This window comes from Priapulus caudatus, unplaced genomic scaffold, assembly GCF_000485595.1.
Source record: "Priapulus caudatus unplaced genomic scaffold, Priapulus_caudatus-5.0.1 Scaffold1342, whole genome shotgun sequence".
NCBI classification, from domain to species: Eukaryota; Metazoa; Priapulida; class Priapulimorpha; order Priapulimorphida; family Priapulidae; genus Priapulus; species Priapulus caudatus.
Window position 1 is genome coordinate 44319 of NW_014578403.1, and position 15007 is coordinate 59325.

The 15007-nt window shown below is 47.0% G+C and overlaps 1 protein-coding gene across 1 annotated transcript; it reads right to left on the minus strand.

Annotated features, from left to right (window-relative positions):
* Positions 1–1750: 1750 nt before the first annotated feature.
* On the minus strand, positions 1751–13308 carry LOC106816302 (vacuolar fusion protein CCZ1 homolog). The gene is given in 14 exon segments (XM_014820884.1): positions 1751–2088; positions 3033–3120; positions 3332–3365; positions 4557–4633; positions 4635–4707; positions 6128–6239; positions 6710–6858; positions 7434–7574; positions 8363–8535; positions 9186–9271; positions 12012–12015; positions 12018–12134; positions 12512–12703; positions 13062–13308. Coding segments are annotated over 14 exon segments (1383 nt in total). The 5' UTR covers positions 13137–13308; the 3' UTR covers positions 1751–2026.
* Between the last annotated feature and the right edge of the window lie 1699 nt (positions 13309–15007).

Genomic DNA, 15007 nt, shown 5'->3' on the forward strand with positions numbered 1-15007 from the left:
TGTATGTGTATGTGCATGTGTTTGTGTGCGGGGGGATATGTGTGTGCCTACACGTCGGGGAGTATATTTTTGCGTGTCGACTATATATTTTTCCGCCGGTGCATATATATCATAATTGGCTCACACGCTGTACGTTTTTAACAGCACCTGCCACGCGTGTATTTAGACTGTGTTAACGGCACGTCAACGAACTGTGTGTATTTAGACGAAGTCTATCCGAGAGATGGACGAAAATTTCGCCAGTGTAAGTTGTTTGGATCTAACTGAGATAAACTTTATTAGCAGGTGTGTGTTTAGACTGCGGTATACTGACACACGAATGCGTCGTGCTGGTGCGAAGCAGACAGACACTCTTTATTTCTCACTTTCTGACGACCTTGCGATGTTTGTGGGGGAAAGTGCTGATATATACAGATTTGCGTCCAATTTTATCCCGTCGGGTGCACTCACGTCCTCAGCGTGTTGCTGCTGCGTGTAGAAAATTATAGAGGTGTGCGTGCATGTGTGTGTGCGCGCGTGTGTGTGTGTGCGCGTGTGCGCGTGCGTGCGTGCGTGCGTGCGTGCGCGCGCGTGTGTGTGTGTTTAGGGGGGAGGTTGTTTGCTCCATGTTGCGATGTCTGGGTAAATTAGCGTTGAAGTCGTTGACGTCGTGTTCGCGTGGAGCTATAAACCATCTTCGTGTGTTCACTAGCCTCTCCGCTAGATCCCGGCGACAACCGTCAGTGATTTCGGTTCGGTTTCGTGATTTGTTCCTTGCGACTCCCTCATTGTTCGTGTGTTTTGTTCCTTGCAACTTCCTTGTTCGTGTGATGTTCCTTGCAGTGCCCTTGTTCGTGTTCCTTGGGACTCACTTGTTCGCGATTTGTTTCTTGCAACTCCCTAGTTCGTGTGTTGTTCCTTGTCATTCCCTTGTCCGTGTGTTTTTCCTTGCAACTCCCTTGTTCGTGTGTTGTTCCTTGCAACTCCCTTGTTCGTGTGTTGTTCCTTGCAACTCCCTTGTTCGTTTGTTTTGTTCTTGTAACTCCCTTGTTCGTGTTGTTCTGTGCAACTCCCTTGTTCGTTTGTTTTGTTCTTGTAACGCCCTTTTTCATGTATTGTTTCTTGCAACTCACTTGTTCGTGTGCTTTGTTCCTTGCAACACCCTTGTTCGTATGCTTTGTTCCTTGCGGAACTCTGGCGACGTGTGTTTTGCGGCGGTTTCAGGCGTCATGCTCAACTAATTTGGATTTTTTTTCACACGCGTATTTACTGCGTTACTACGGTACTTCGAAGTAGTGTATGCTGTTATATGTAATGTATAAAAGTGTATACTGTTTTATGTAATGCATAACAGTGTATACTAAAATGTGTAATGTATTACATTGCATGCTGTTATATGTAATGTATAACAGTGTGTACTGTTTTATGTAATGTATAACACTGTACACTGTTTGTTGGACAGCTTATCCTTTTTTTTATTCTAAAATGGCAACTATTTAGTTTTTATGTTATTTATGCGATTATTCCTTGAGATATACAGTTAAGAGTAAATATCGTTTGTGTAAAAATATTTCTGTTAGTCATTGGACGTTCGTGGGAACTATACTTTGCTTTCGAGTTGTAAATGATCTTTAATCGGTGACAAGCATTATTATTATTATTATTATTATTATTATATAGACGTTAATTGCTGTGTTGTGAATGTCTGGGAGCCGTGTACTGAATGAAAATGTCGGGGAATGGCAATAAATTAAATGCATTGCACATGAAAAAAAACGTAAACCTTTGTGACTTTTATTTACAACTTTGAATTATTTACACCGCACACACATAATTAATGCACATCATGCGGTTAATCACCTGTAATTGCATGTTGGCATAAATCAGAGCAAAGGGGAAGTCGATTGCATGAAGCCGTTTTGCCATCTAAATATTTTCAGCCTAGCTTTCTAAATATTTTCCATCTCGAAATTGTCTCCTGCGTTGAACAGGACAGATTGGGGGGTAGCGGATATCGCTCCACGTTGGCCATATATACAAGGCTGCCTCAGTCCAAGAAGAAGATATTGTTGAAATGTGATGCGCAGAGTTTCTTAACCTCTTCTGCAAAAGAAACGAAAAACGACACAAATATAAAACTGACTCGCTCTCGATTTTCCACAGGCATTGCACGAGACAAATAAATGGTACTAAAACGTTTTTACCAATCCGACGCATGGTATCGAATCGCGAAAAATATCTGTACAAAACTGATTTGGTTCTGATGTTGAACGTGCTAAACGGCTAAACAGCTCCAAACCATTGAGGTCGGACAACTATTTATAAATAGTTGTCCGACCTCAATGGTTTGCATCGAGTAATTGCAAAAACAGGGCGAATGTAGAAACAATGATATTGTGGTTAGTGTGCCGGCTACTGTAGCATCACGTACCGCGTCACGGCGCCACCTACCGCGTCACAGCACCACCTACCGCGTCACAGCACCACCTACCATGTTAAAGAGCCACCCACCATGTTACAGAGCCACCCACCATGTTACAGAGCCACCTACACTGTTACAGAGCCACCTACCATGTTACAAAGCCACCTACCATGTTACAGCGCCGCCTACCGCATTGCGGCGCCACCTACCACGTCATGGCGCCACCTACCGCATTACAGCGCCACCTACCGCGTCACAGCACCACCTACCACGTTACAGCGCCACCTACCACGTTACAGCGCCACGTACAGTGCCACCTACCACGTTCAGCAGCGCTCACCTACCGATCGTTACAGGCGCCACCTACCACGTACAGGCGCGCACCTACCACGTTAACACGCGCCACCGTACCATGTAATAGCGCCACCATACCACGTTAACGCGCCCACCGTACCACGTCCACACACAGCGCCACCTACCACACGTTTACACTGCGCCAACCTCAAATCCACAGTACCTATGCGCCACCCTACCGGCACGTTACACGTGCCACCTTACCGACGCTAACAGCGCCACTACCATGTTACGCGCGACCCTACACATGTTACTGCGCACCCGTAAAACCATGGTATCTCGATGAGGTTGCTGCACTTCTGGTTGACGTAGTAGAGCTCGCGTTGGTCGGATTTCTTTCGCGCGACGACCCAGCAATCGCCGGGGGGGGGGGGGGTGGGGGGGGGGGGGCTGGGTGGGTGGTGGGGGGGGTTGGGGGGTGGTGGGGGTGGGGTTGGTGGGGTGGTGGGGGGTGGGGCGGGTTTTGGGGGGGTGGGTTTGAGGTTTTTGGCTGGGGGGGTTGGGCGGGGGGGCGCGGGGGGGGGGCGGGGGGGGGTGGGGGCTGGGGGTTTTTGGGTTTGGGGGCAGGGGGTGGGGTCCCTTCACAACCAGTTCGCAGTCGTCCCCTGACCTGAAACAACGACGCGAGCATATAATATATATATCAGAGGAGATAATAGGGAAGGAGTGAGACATCAATAAACAAGAGAAATCGTATCATTTACTGCTAGCTTAAAATAACTTGAGTACTACGCGTAACTCATCCAACTTGACTCAAAACGTACACCAGTACATTTCGCTCTAGCATCGTAGCGAAATTCGTTTCGCTCGTATACACCAAGCAATCCGGAGATGCCAGACTAAAACGTACGACACGATTATCCATTCTTTGGCCATCAATCCAAGCCGATTGCCCGCCTATATTCAACAAAAGGCAGCTACTAACGCGCTATTGCTAACTCGGCGAGGCAATGTGGCTCGTCTGGAAATTTGAGTCCGGATCTGCTGCTGATTGCGGTTGGTGTGGCGTGCGTGGGGGCATAGCCAGCTGTATGCCGGAGCCGGTAATGTACTGTGTACCGGGTCAAAGGTTATCTGTGTTGGCGTTGATGCCTAATCTCCTAGCGAGCCACATGCTCGCCGAGTTAGCAATAGCAACGTTAGCAGCTGCCTTTTGTTTGAATATAGGCGGGCAATCGGCTGGATTGATGGCCAAAATGATAATCGGTGTCGTACGTTTTAGTCTGTATCTCCGGATTGCTGTGTATACGAGGAAACGATTTCGCACGATGCTAGGCGAATGTACTGTCTACGATTTGAGCTCAAGTTGGATGAGTTACGCGTAGTAAATCCTAGGTATTTTAAGGCCTAGTAAATGACGAATTTCCTTGTTTATTGATGTCACACTCCTTCCCTATTATCTACTCCTGATATATATATATATTATAATCTATATATCTATCCCCCTCTCTCTCGCTCTCTCTATGTATATATTCTATATATATATACATAATTATATTATAGTATATATATATATATAATATATATTACATAATATATATATGTATATATATATAATAAGCTCCCACGACAATAATAATATCCCCCACACCCCACCGCCACTGCCCACCCCGGTGTTCACCTCTAACACCCCCTTCCTCCCCCCCCGCCCCCTTCTTCTTCTCTCCTCCCCGTCCCGCCGCCCCTTCCTCCCCTCCCGTCTCGCCGCGTCGCCCCTTCCTCCCGCCGCCCCTCCTCCCCGCCCTCCCCGCCCCCGCCCCTCCTCCTCTCCACCCGCGTCCCAGCACGGCGTTCACTCTACATCGCGAGGTCCGTCTCACATCGGCAATTAGCTTGGCGACCTCTGGTGGCACGTGGTCCACGGTGCGGCCGTTGACGTCGCGTGCAGCGAAGACTTCTCGGCGAGGTTCATGTGTTGAAAGTAAGATGTACTTGTGGCTAGCGTCGCCGGCCTTGACGAGAGAGAACGTTAAAGAAACGACACGTTAAAGACAAGCCTGTGTCAATTATATTCTCAGGAGTGAATAATAATAGGTTATTATTAATCTATAATAATCCATTATTATTCACTCCTGATAACATGTTGTATGATCAGTTTTTTCATAGAGATAGATTCAGATTTCAGATAGATTCATTTCAAATTACATGTGAGTATATATATATTTATTTATTTATTTATTTTTATTTATTTATTTATTTATTTTTATTTATTTATTTATTTAATCATTTATTTATGCCATGACAAAGACACACAAACCACGTTAACGATACTGTTAAAGCAAGCCCAGGGGTAGAAATTAACTTTTGAACAAGGAGTGAACTCCCTACCCTCAAAAAGAGGGAGTCCGCAGCAAAATGAGGGAGTCCGCAGTCTGAGTTCAAATTAAAGATATAAACAATAACGCATGTGTGCGTCTGCCAAATTTTCTTTGGACATTAGCCTGAAAAAATACAGTAATTCCGCGAGGCCGTGCTCCGGAACAAACTTTAGTATGGCAGAATTTTCAGGGAGTCACACGGACTCCTGCATATGTCAAATCAAGGAGTCCGACAGTAAATCAAGGAGTATTTGACTCGGACTCCCGTTAATTTCGCACCCTGCAAGCCTGTTATGTACCGAACATGTCGGCCGTACGCACGTGCACGTGTAGCCTGACCTAGTTGGACAGAGCTCTGAAATCTTCCACCATGGGCTACTCTTTCTACCCTATCTCGTGCAGGGTCACGTCGTTGCATACGACACTCCGCGCATGCGCTCCGCAACAGATCCTTCGCGAATTTTTTTACAATTTCGTATACACACGCGAGACGAACGCAGTCTATGACGGCGGCGTCGCCGCAAACAAAGACGTAACCCGCGACATGAAATTGCCATGAATAAGTATACGTGCTTGTGGCGAGCCTGTTACGTGTAGATTTACGTCATGCAACGTTCTACGTCACGTTAAGCCTAGCGCAGACCTGCAATTTTTGGTTGCTCGTCGCTGCAACCTGCAACCGCAAGCGATCTGTCGATGTGTCGCCGCGTGTGCGCACACATGTGATTTCGAAGCAATTCTAGAGCAATTTGGGAGCAATTTGAGAGCGATTGGGAGCGACAAGTCGCTCAAAATCAAAACAGTTTGATTTCTTGCAACTCGTCGCAAGCGACCAGAATCGCTACCGGTTGCAGTTGCACGTTCTCGCAGACGTAGCGATTTCACAGCAATTTTTACAGTGATTGATTCTGGAATCGATGTCGAGTTGCATGAAAAAGTCGCAGGTCTGCGCTAGGCTTTACGTTTATGCCGCCGAGACGCCATGACGCGCGACACGAAATCGCCGTCGCGCGGCGGCGGTGTCGGCGGATTCGCGCGCTCGCCTCACACTCACGCGGACAGCCTTTTGCCGTACTGCTCGCCGATGTCGGAAGCCAGGACCGTCAGCTGCGGCCCGAGGAACTGATCCAGCAGCCGGTAGAAGTCAAAGTTCAGCTGGTAGGAGCCTGCGAGGCATGCAGAAACGCTCGCCGTTAACACACGGGCTGCTCGCGTTAAAGATACACGTTAGCAAACTTGATGCAGCAATCCCGGGGGCGACCTACTGAAGTATCTCTATAGTATAGTATAAACACACGTAAAAACACGGCCGCTCGCGTTTGAATAAAATGCCTTAGTATCGCAATAGAAGCATTCTAAAAGTTAGAAGCATGCTTAGTAATAAAGTGAAGTCAATTCGACAATTTGATCAACCTAGTGACAATATCCGAGGTGCGTGTGGTTAACTTGCTGATCAGACAACACGTATTATTATCACGTGCGTTCACCTGTTTCACCTTCAACATCTCCAAGTCACCTTGCTGCACGACGGATGTCATGTGTCATTCTTGCTGGTTCACACTAACGTCGACACTAATTCAAACACGCAGAAATTAAAGTCGTCTCCCCGGGTGAAAAAAACAACAAGCGAACGTACCTTCCACCATGAGACACACGGAGGCGCTGAGCGCCCGGTACACCACCAGGTGGCACTCTTCCGACTTCTTGCCGTCGACGTTGACGAAGATGCGAGGCACTTTGCCCAGGTTCGTGGTGTCGGCCAGGTTAGGCGGGCCCGTTATAAACCTACGCATCGAGCAAACAGCGACACGAGTATCAAATTACATGTGAGTATATACCAGAAGTAGATAATAGGGAAGATAATAGATAAGTAGATAATAGGAATTCCTTATGATCTACTTCTAGCGTTATATATATATATTTATTTATTTATTTATATTTATTTATTAGTTTTATTCATTATTTATTTGACAGTCAGGTAGGCATACAGACAGACGAAGATTACGAAAGACAGACAGACACACAGAAGACACCACACATACATAAACGACGCATTAGATATACAGCCGCAGTACATCGCAGCACACAGACAGACAACACACACCACGCACGCACACGGGCGCCGCACGCACGCACGCACAGTGGGCCCACACACCACATACCGTCTCGCACACACACACAGCACGCACGCACGCTACGCGATCGCACGCACGCACGACGCAAGCGACTGCACGCACACACACACACCGCGCAACACACACCACGAACACACACGACACACCACAGATGCCAGCATGCCTACACTCAGAGACACTTAAACACCAGGAAGGAGGGCAGGCACTCAGGATCCTCTCACTCACTTTCCTAGTATCGTGGGAGATGTGCGCGCCTGGTTTCGCGGGGAGCAAGTGCCAGCTTGGAGCTCTGATCCATGCAGGAGGGACAGACTCGTGGTGAGGTACTTGTACAGTATCCGTATGTCGACCCTGCTGCAGTCACTCCTGCTACACTTTACACATTCAGTCTCATGAGATGATGATAGATAGAAGGGAGAGAGCAGGAAGGAGAAGGAGAGAGAGAGACGAGGAGAGACGAGAGAAGAGCCCCGGATGAGGAGAGAAAGAAATCGATTCACTGATCGAGAGGAGACGAGGCGGGAGGAGGAGGATGGAGAGAGGGAGAGATAAATCGAGAGAGCAGAGAGAGAGAGATAAGAATCCGGAGAAGGAGAAGAGATAGAGAAGGATGAGAGAGGAGAATAGAAATCGATGAGAGAGAGAGAATGAAGAGAGAGAGAGATAGAAATCGAGAAGAGAGAGAGAAGAGAAGAGTGTGTGTGCAGACAGCCGACTATACTAATCGCGACGTCGATGCAACACGAGACATCAACATCAGGCCGAGGTCCGACGTAGCAACTGCTCCTCCCTCCCTCTCCTTCCCCTCCCTCTCCGCCGCTGCCGCCGGCATACCATCACCAGCGACGACGACTCGTTGTAGAGGTAAATGCGTTACTTGACCTGCGGAGCTGGCCTCAGCTTGGTTCAGGGACACTGCATGCGGCAGGCAAGCTGTCACCTCCCCCTCCTCTCCAGCAGCGGCCTGCGCCGCGGGCGACATCACCAGGACGACGCGGACTCGTTGTAGAGGAGGCCGTGGTACTTGACTGCGCGGGAAGCTGGCCTCGGTCTGGTTCAGGAAGCACTGCATGCGCAGGTAGCCGTCCCTCCCCCTCTCCCCCTCTCCCTCTTCCCCTCTCCGAGCCACTGCGCGCGCGCCGGCGACCACTCACCAGACGAGCGACTCGTTGTAGAGGAAGGCCGTGTACTTGACCTGCGGGAAGCTGGCCTCGGTCTGGTTCAGGAAGCACTGCGTGCGCAGGTAGCCGTTCTTGTCGAGCGGAAGGAACTGCATGCCGTTGAAGACGTCCAGTACGTCGCAGCGATCCACGCACGTCTGCAAATACTGTCAGAGACGCCGCGAGAGAGGGAGGGGTGTGCAGAGGGGTGGGGGCGTGCGAAGGACGAGGAGAGGAGGGGTGTGGTATGAGAGCGATGAGGAGGAGGGGCCGTGGCTGTGAGTGTGGAGGGGAAGGGGAGCGATCCTACGGATGTCTGCAATACTGTCAGAGCGGCTAGAGGTGAGCGGGAGCGGTGTGCGAGGGAGGGGTGCACGAGGGGGAGGAGGAGGGGGTGTGTGTGAGAGTTGAGGAGGAGGGGCGTGGTGAGTGTGAGGGGGAGAGTAGCGTCCCACGGCACCGTCGGAAATACTGTCAGCGACGCAGAGTGAGGGGCAGGTGTGCGAGGAGGATGGTTGCACGAGGGGGAGAGAGGAAGATGTGTTCGAGAGTGAGGAGGCAGGGGCGTGCGTGAGTGTGATGGGTGAGGAGCGATCTCACGCACGGCGTCTGCAAATCTGTCAGAGACGCTCGAGAGTGAGGATGGATGCAGCCGTGGGTCAGGCGGCGGCGCGGCAGCGAGGCGTAAGGGTCGTGCGCAAGGTCGCGTTGTGCGAGGGGTGGGGTGTGAGGGGGGACAGTCGTGTGGCCAGAGGGTTGTTTACAAAAACAGTTTACGCGCGAGTAAAGTGTCTCGTGTCTCGTCACTATTCCGTACCCGTTGAGAGAGAATGCTTTCAGGTCGTATTTTCAGGTGAATCCAAGCTGGTCTTTGCCACCACCTCGTCGAACGTGCCATGACAGCTGCAAAGTGCAATCTCACATAAATCAAGGTTCGATAATCTTTACCAAAAACATATAAAGACAAAAATATATGTAGACGATTCACACAGTGATCGAAGATGGAGAAACCACATTTAAAGCACTCGATCTACAATACGTAACCTCACGTTATGTTAACGTATTTAATGTACCATCATTTACAATAGGACTAGATGATTACTATATTACACGAAGGTCAATGAACTGTCGCGCACACACAAGGCCAATCATGAGGTGAGTGAGAAGAAAGCATTAAGTTGAGCAAAATACCATGACAACATTATAGACGAAGGATTATATATGTACAGTCTCGATAGAAAAAATGTGTTGTCCTGCGACAACGCAAGCCTCAAGTCTGGTGTCCGCAACAATTTTGGGTTGTCCCAAAAAGATTCCCAATCTCCTATTTTCATCACAATAAATTGATAATATGGTCAGAAACCACCAAAACAGTGTCGCTATCAGGATTTCTTGGTAAAGGGGGCCAGAAAACAGAAAACTGCCCGCGCAAATAGTGGAGACTTAATACTTAATGTCTCACGCCTCTCCCTCTCCAATCCTTAGTAACGTGGCTCTTTACACTTCTCGCATCTTTGTGTTGCCGGTGCATTGCGAAAGCGACTTTTTGTTCATTGTTTCTCTGGCTCCAGATAGGTATTGTTTTCGATTGGGATCTAGGATTCCAGGTGAGGGCGTGAAAAACAATGCGAGTATGGTGGTCTCCCCAGAAATTTTGAAATGTAGGATCGCAAGAGATGGTATTTGCCGGCACTTTTGAGTCAGTACGCCTTCATCTCTGACTACAATTTCTTTTTTTTTAACTTTCGGATCAACATGATCCCACTGTTGTTTGTTTTGCGATGTGAGCAAAGCATCGGAAATTTCAAATATAATGGAATAAAATACAATGTTCAAGTGTGACACTTCTGGTTTTGCTGAGTTCCATCGAGTTGAATTCAACCTTCTATAATCAGAAACTGACATTACGAGTGTTTGACAATAGCAGCTGGTATGCCGATTCTTTCCACAATAGATTATGGAGGGCCGCAGCTATAAGTGCTGTTGGACCCTGGAGACACATAATAAGTGCGTTTTCTCGTCACATTTTCTGGGTTGTCCCCGGACAATGTCTCGACTGCGTTAGGTTGTCCGGCGCAAATTTTCTGGTTGTCTCCGGCAGAAACCGGACAACGCCTTATCTCTGAGCTGTGGCGAGAACTCCCCTTTATAACTTTGATATTATATGTGTATTTTTTATGTGAAATATAATAATGATTATTTTTAATTATAATAATTTATAACCAAAGTGCTATCACATTGTAACGATTAGTTGCGGCTAACGCCTTGATGTTTTCTTAGCATAGATCCATTATACATATAATAAAATATAATAATAATAGTTGATAAATATAATATGTTCTAGCACGATTTTGCATAGGTTTTGTCGATAAATCTTGTAAACGACCAGACGGAGGTGACCACCACAGACTGTTGTTATCTGCGTGTTCTATATATATGCTATGTATTGCCTAAACCTACATAATTTGCATAATTTTTAAATATCAAAACCCTAGCCCTTATTCATTCACAGTTACCAAATGAGCAATGGTGAACCCTGACTGATATGGCAATTCCCAATTTTTGCCAAAATGTGCGTGGCTAAAGTACGTCGACTGCGTGCTCCATAAATGGACTTAATATGGGAGGCATACGAGTAACACTATACCCATTTCAAACATGTGGGTTCAAACGGTTCCTTTCTGAGTTTGTTGACCGATAAGCAATGTGCGGACGGACGGAACGACGTACGACGGACGACGACCTGGCCTATAGCCTCGCTTGACATGTCAATGTGAGCTAATAACTTCAGTCTGACCTGATATATACAGTGTAATTTATCATGTAATGTATCTTACAACATTTACGTTGCCACTAGCTGAGAGACGGTCTTGTTCCCAGGTATGCTGCGAACGTACCTGGCGCTACTCTCAAGATTACATATAGTGAAGGATATTGTGTTGTCAATCGCGTTGTATTTCGTATCGATCTCGTTGGACCCAAGTACGGTTGATCGGTTACAATCGGGTTATCGGCGGTCGCCCTGTCCCGAGGGTGCTTGAATGCTGTTGTGCGTACTCAGTGTGCATTTACGTGTGTGCATGTATGGGGCTTGTTGTAGCCCTGTTATGTTTGTTTTGCAACTGTTACTATGGTATTAATACGGTATGTTAATAAAGTACTTGTATGCAGTAGCGATGATATATTGATTCTCAGTCGACTTTTCCAAGTTTTCTTGTGCCAATTTAAAAATAAAAATCTCGATTATGGATTTTGATAACAATTGCGCTTTGTTCGAGACCCTGTTTAACCATGATCGCGTTAATCGTAATATCGTGAATCACGCATAAGATCTTATTATGTACTCTTGGTACTATCTAATATGCCGGACCGTACCTCGCCTACTCCACTAACGAGTCTAGGGAGTCGCCTACGCCTACTCCCTAACCCTACCCCAACCATATCAGATAGTTACCAGGGTACGTTCCGGTATTCCGGACCGTACCCAGGGTACGGTCCGGCAGTACCCTGGGGGACATAGACCCTAGGAGCGCAACTAAATGTATGTAATAAATATATTTTATGTGCATCCTAGATGTTAATGGCGCCACATTCGAGGATCTACGTAGTGACGATACATTAGTTTTAAAGCGTAGGAGCCTACCCTGAACATTTGATAGGCTTGTTTGAGTACGGCCATGTAGACTGTGTCGTGTACATCATCTTCATGATACTCTATGTACACCTGCGAATCTTTCACCTTCTGTGCGGTAGGGATGCTGATCACCTGCGACAGGAATACATGAGCGTTAAGCAACTTTCACCCACTACGTCTTCCTTTAGTCTGCATCACGTACTTCATAGCAATAACACAGTAAACGGAGTATTGAGGGACCGATACACAGAGGACATTGGTTGCATACACGTCCATTGAGGGACCGATAAACGTACTCAAAAGAACAAGACCACTTTAGAAAGGCATAAAATCTAAGATAGTATTAGTAATAGTTAAGTAACATTTGTAATTTATTATTATTATTGTTACTGTTGCTATTGTTGTTGGTGTTGTTGTTGCTGCTGTTGCTGTTATTGTTATTATTACCACTATAAGATCACATATTAAAATATTTTCGGAAATGACGTTGTGCTGCATTTCATTGTTACCAATATGAGCCAGTAGTTTTCCTCTGCTTCTAGAAACAGCTGTCTTGTCTTCTGTGTGTGCAGCGACTCGCACGGCGCGTCGGCCGCGAAGGTTCGCGAGAATTTGACCAGAGCCTCGCAGAGTCCGACATCTTTGATCTTGTTGTCTAGGGGCACGTCCTGAGGATAGTAGTACATCAAGTTCTTCTCCTCCTGTAAGTGTAAGGAATCAAGGCCCAATCCTAGTTTAGAAACCCGGATTAATTTAGCACATATGCGAAAACACATTTGCGGGGTCCCAAACCCTCCCTGATCCGGAATTAACCCACCAGCCGATTTCAGGACGTTAGCAAATCAAATGCAGTGTAAAAGGAGTTGATGATTAAAGACGTTTTTAGAATAATTTGCCAAATGCTTTTGAATGATTGAATGGTTTACGTTGTTGTTTTGCATTACATTTGTATGGTCACTTTGTGGGAATAGTTGGTACCACTCCGAACTGTCTACAGCAGGTTAATTACTTAGTTAGTACGACATGAAAGTTAATGCATTTATTAGTACGGTACGGTACCTCTCCTTCCTTTTTGCTCAAAGTAGGATTGTAGACGAAAAATTTCAGAAGCTGTATTGCAGATTTTGAGCTCATGACAACAGCTATCGTACACACACAAAGTTAGTACTTCGCGGTATAAAAATACTTCCAATGTCTATCAACCTAGAGTTTTAGTTTTACATGTACTCCCACCATTTCCTACTGAATTACTAAAATCTGCCAGAAATGAACTAATCAAGAGCTAGGGCGCTGACATATTTGTTTTTATCGCATTCTCGCGAGATCTGGCACGTGACCACTATTTGCCGAGGAAACAGAAGTGAGAAATTCCTTTAGACTGGTACTCGGTCCCACCTTTCGGCTTAGGGTTAGGGTTAGGGTTACCCATCGAGTAATCGAGGTGGGAGCGAGTACCAGTCTATTATTCCTTCTCCTCTATTAGCATATTAGTCACTGACACAGGCACACACAAAAACAAACACAAAATGAAACACAATTTACTATAAATATCTTTGAAGTATACGAGGCGTAAGTTCTCACGATGCAGGTCGAAGATGCTCGATATCTTAAGAGGTAAATAGTGTTCAATGCCACGGTTCATTCATTTAGTGTAGTGCAGTGTGAGTGTAGGCCTAGTGACTAGTGAATTTACTAGAGTCTAGCGATTCACCTAGCCTACTGACTCAGCCTACCCACCGCAGCGCGGACGTACACGTAGTTCTAGCCGCTACCGGTACCGGCAAAATATAAGCAGTTTTCTTTTCACCCTATATTTAGTAGATCTGATCTACACACCCATCTGTCCACCGTGAACAGCCATAGCGCTGTGCTATTACTATTGCTATTAGTATTAGTATTAGTATTACAATTTACAATTCTAATTAAGTTGTATCTCATTAATGAAAATTATTTCTTTAAGGAAAATCAAGCCGGGCGCGATAGACGTGCATCCCACAGAGAAGGCGCTCGTTGTCAACTATGAGCTGGAGGCGTCAATCCTGGGAGAGATGGGAGATCCGTTGCTAGGCGACAAGAAAGAATGCCAGAAGATGTACGTACCGAAAATGCAATCGCGGGGTGATTTGTAACAAACGAGTGACCCGTCGAGAGATCCCCTACGTTATCGTGTTGGTCGTTCTCATCGGAATATAGTGAATTGTGTCCAACTGAGTGCCTCTATGCCTAAAACCTGTAGATACTACTTTCGTATTGTTATTATCAAGAGTACATAATAGGAGATTTAGATAGGGATCTCCTATTATCTACTCTTGATATTATGTATCAATGTTTCAATATTCGTATCGATATTGCCCATCGATATTTTCGATTGATGTTTCACGTCAATGGTTCGTTAGCGGGATCGCATCTTTGGTTCGTTAGCATGATCGCATCGTTGCAGCATCCGGCTGAAGATCTTCAACTCGACGACGAACGTCTCAGCCCTTGCTCGCGAGGTCCGTTAGTTTCCGACGTTCGTTAGCGGGTTCGTTAATGAGATCGCATCGTTGCAGCATCCGACTGAAGAGCCTCAACTCGACGACGAACGTGTCGGCCCTCACTCGCGAGGTCCGTTAGTTTCCGACGTTCGTTAGCGGGTTCGTTAATGAGATCGCATCGTTGCAGCATCCGACTGAAGAGCCTCAACTCGACGACGAACGTGTCGGCCCTCACTCGCGAGGTCCGTTAGTTTCCGACGTTCGTTAGCGGGTTCGTTAATGAGATCGCATCGTTGCAGCATCCGACTGAAGAGCCTCAACTCGACGACGAACGTGTCGGCCCTCACTCGCGAGGTCCGTTAGTTTCCGACGTTCGTTAGCGGGTTCGTTAATGAGATCGCATCGTTGCAGCATCCGACTGAAGAGCCTCAACTCGACGACGAACGTGTCGGCCCTCACTCGCGAGGTCCGTTAGTTTCCGACGTTCGTTAGCGGGTTCGTTAATGAGATCGCATCGTTGCAGCATCC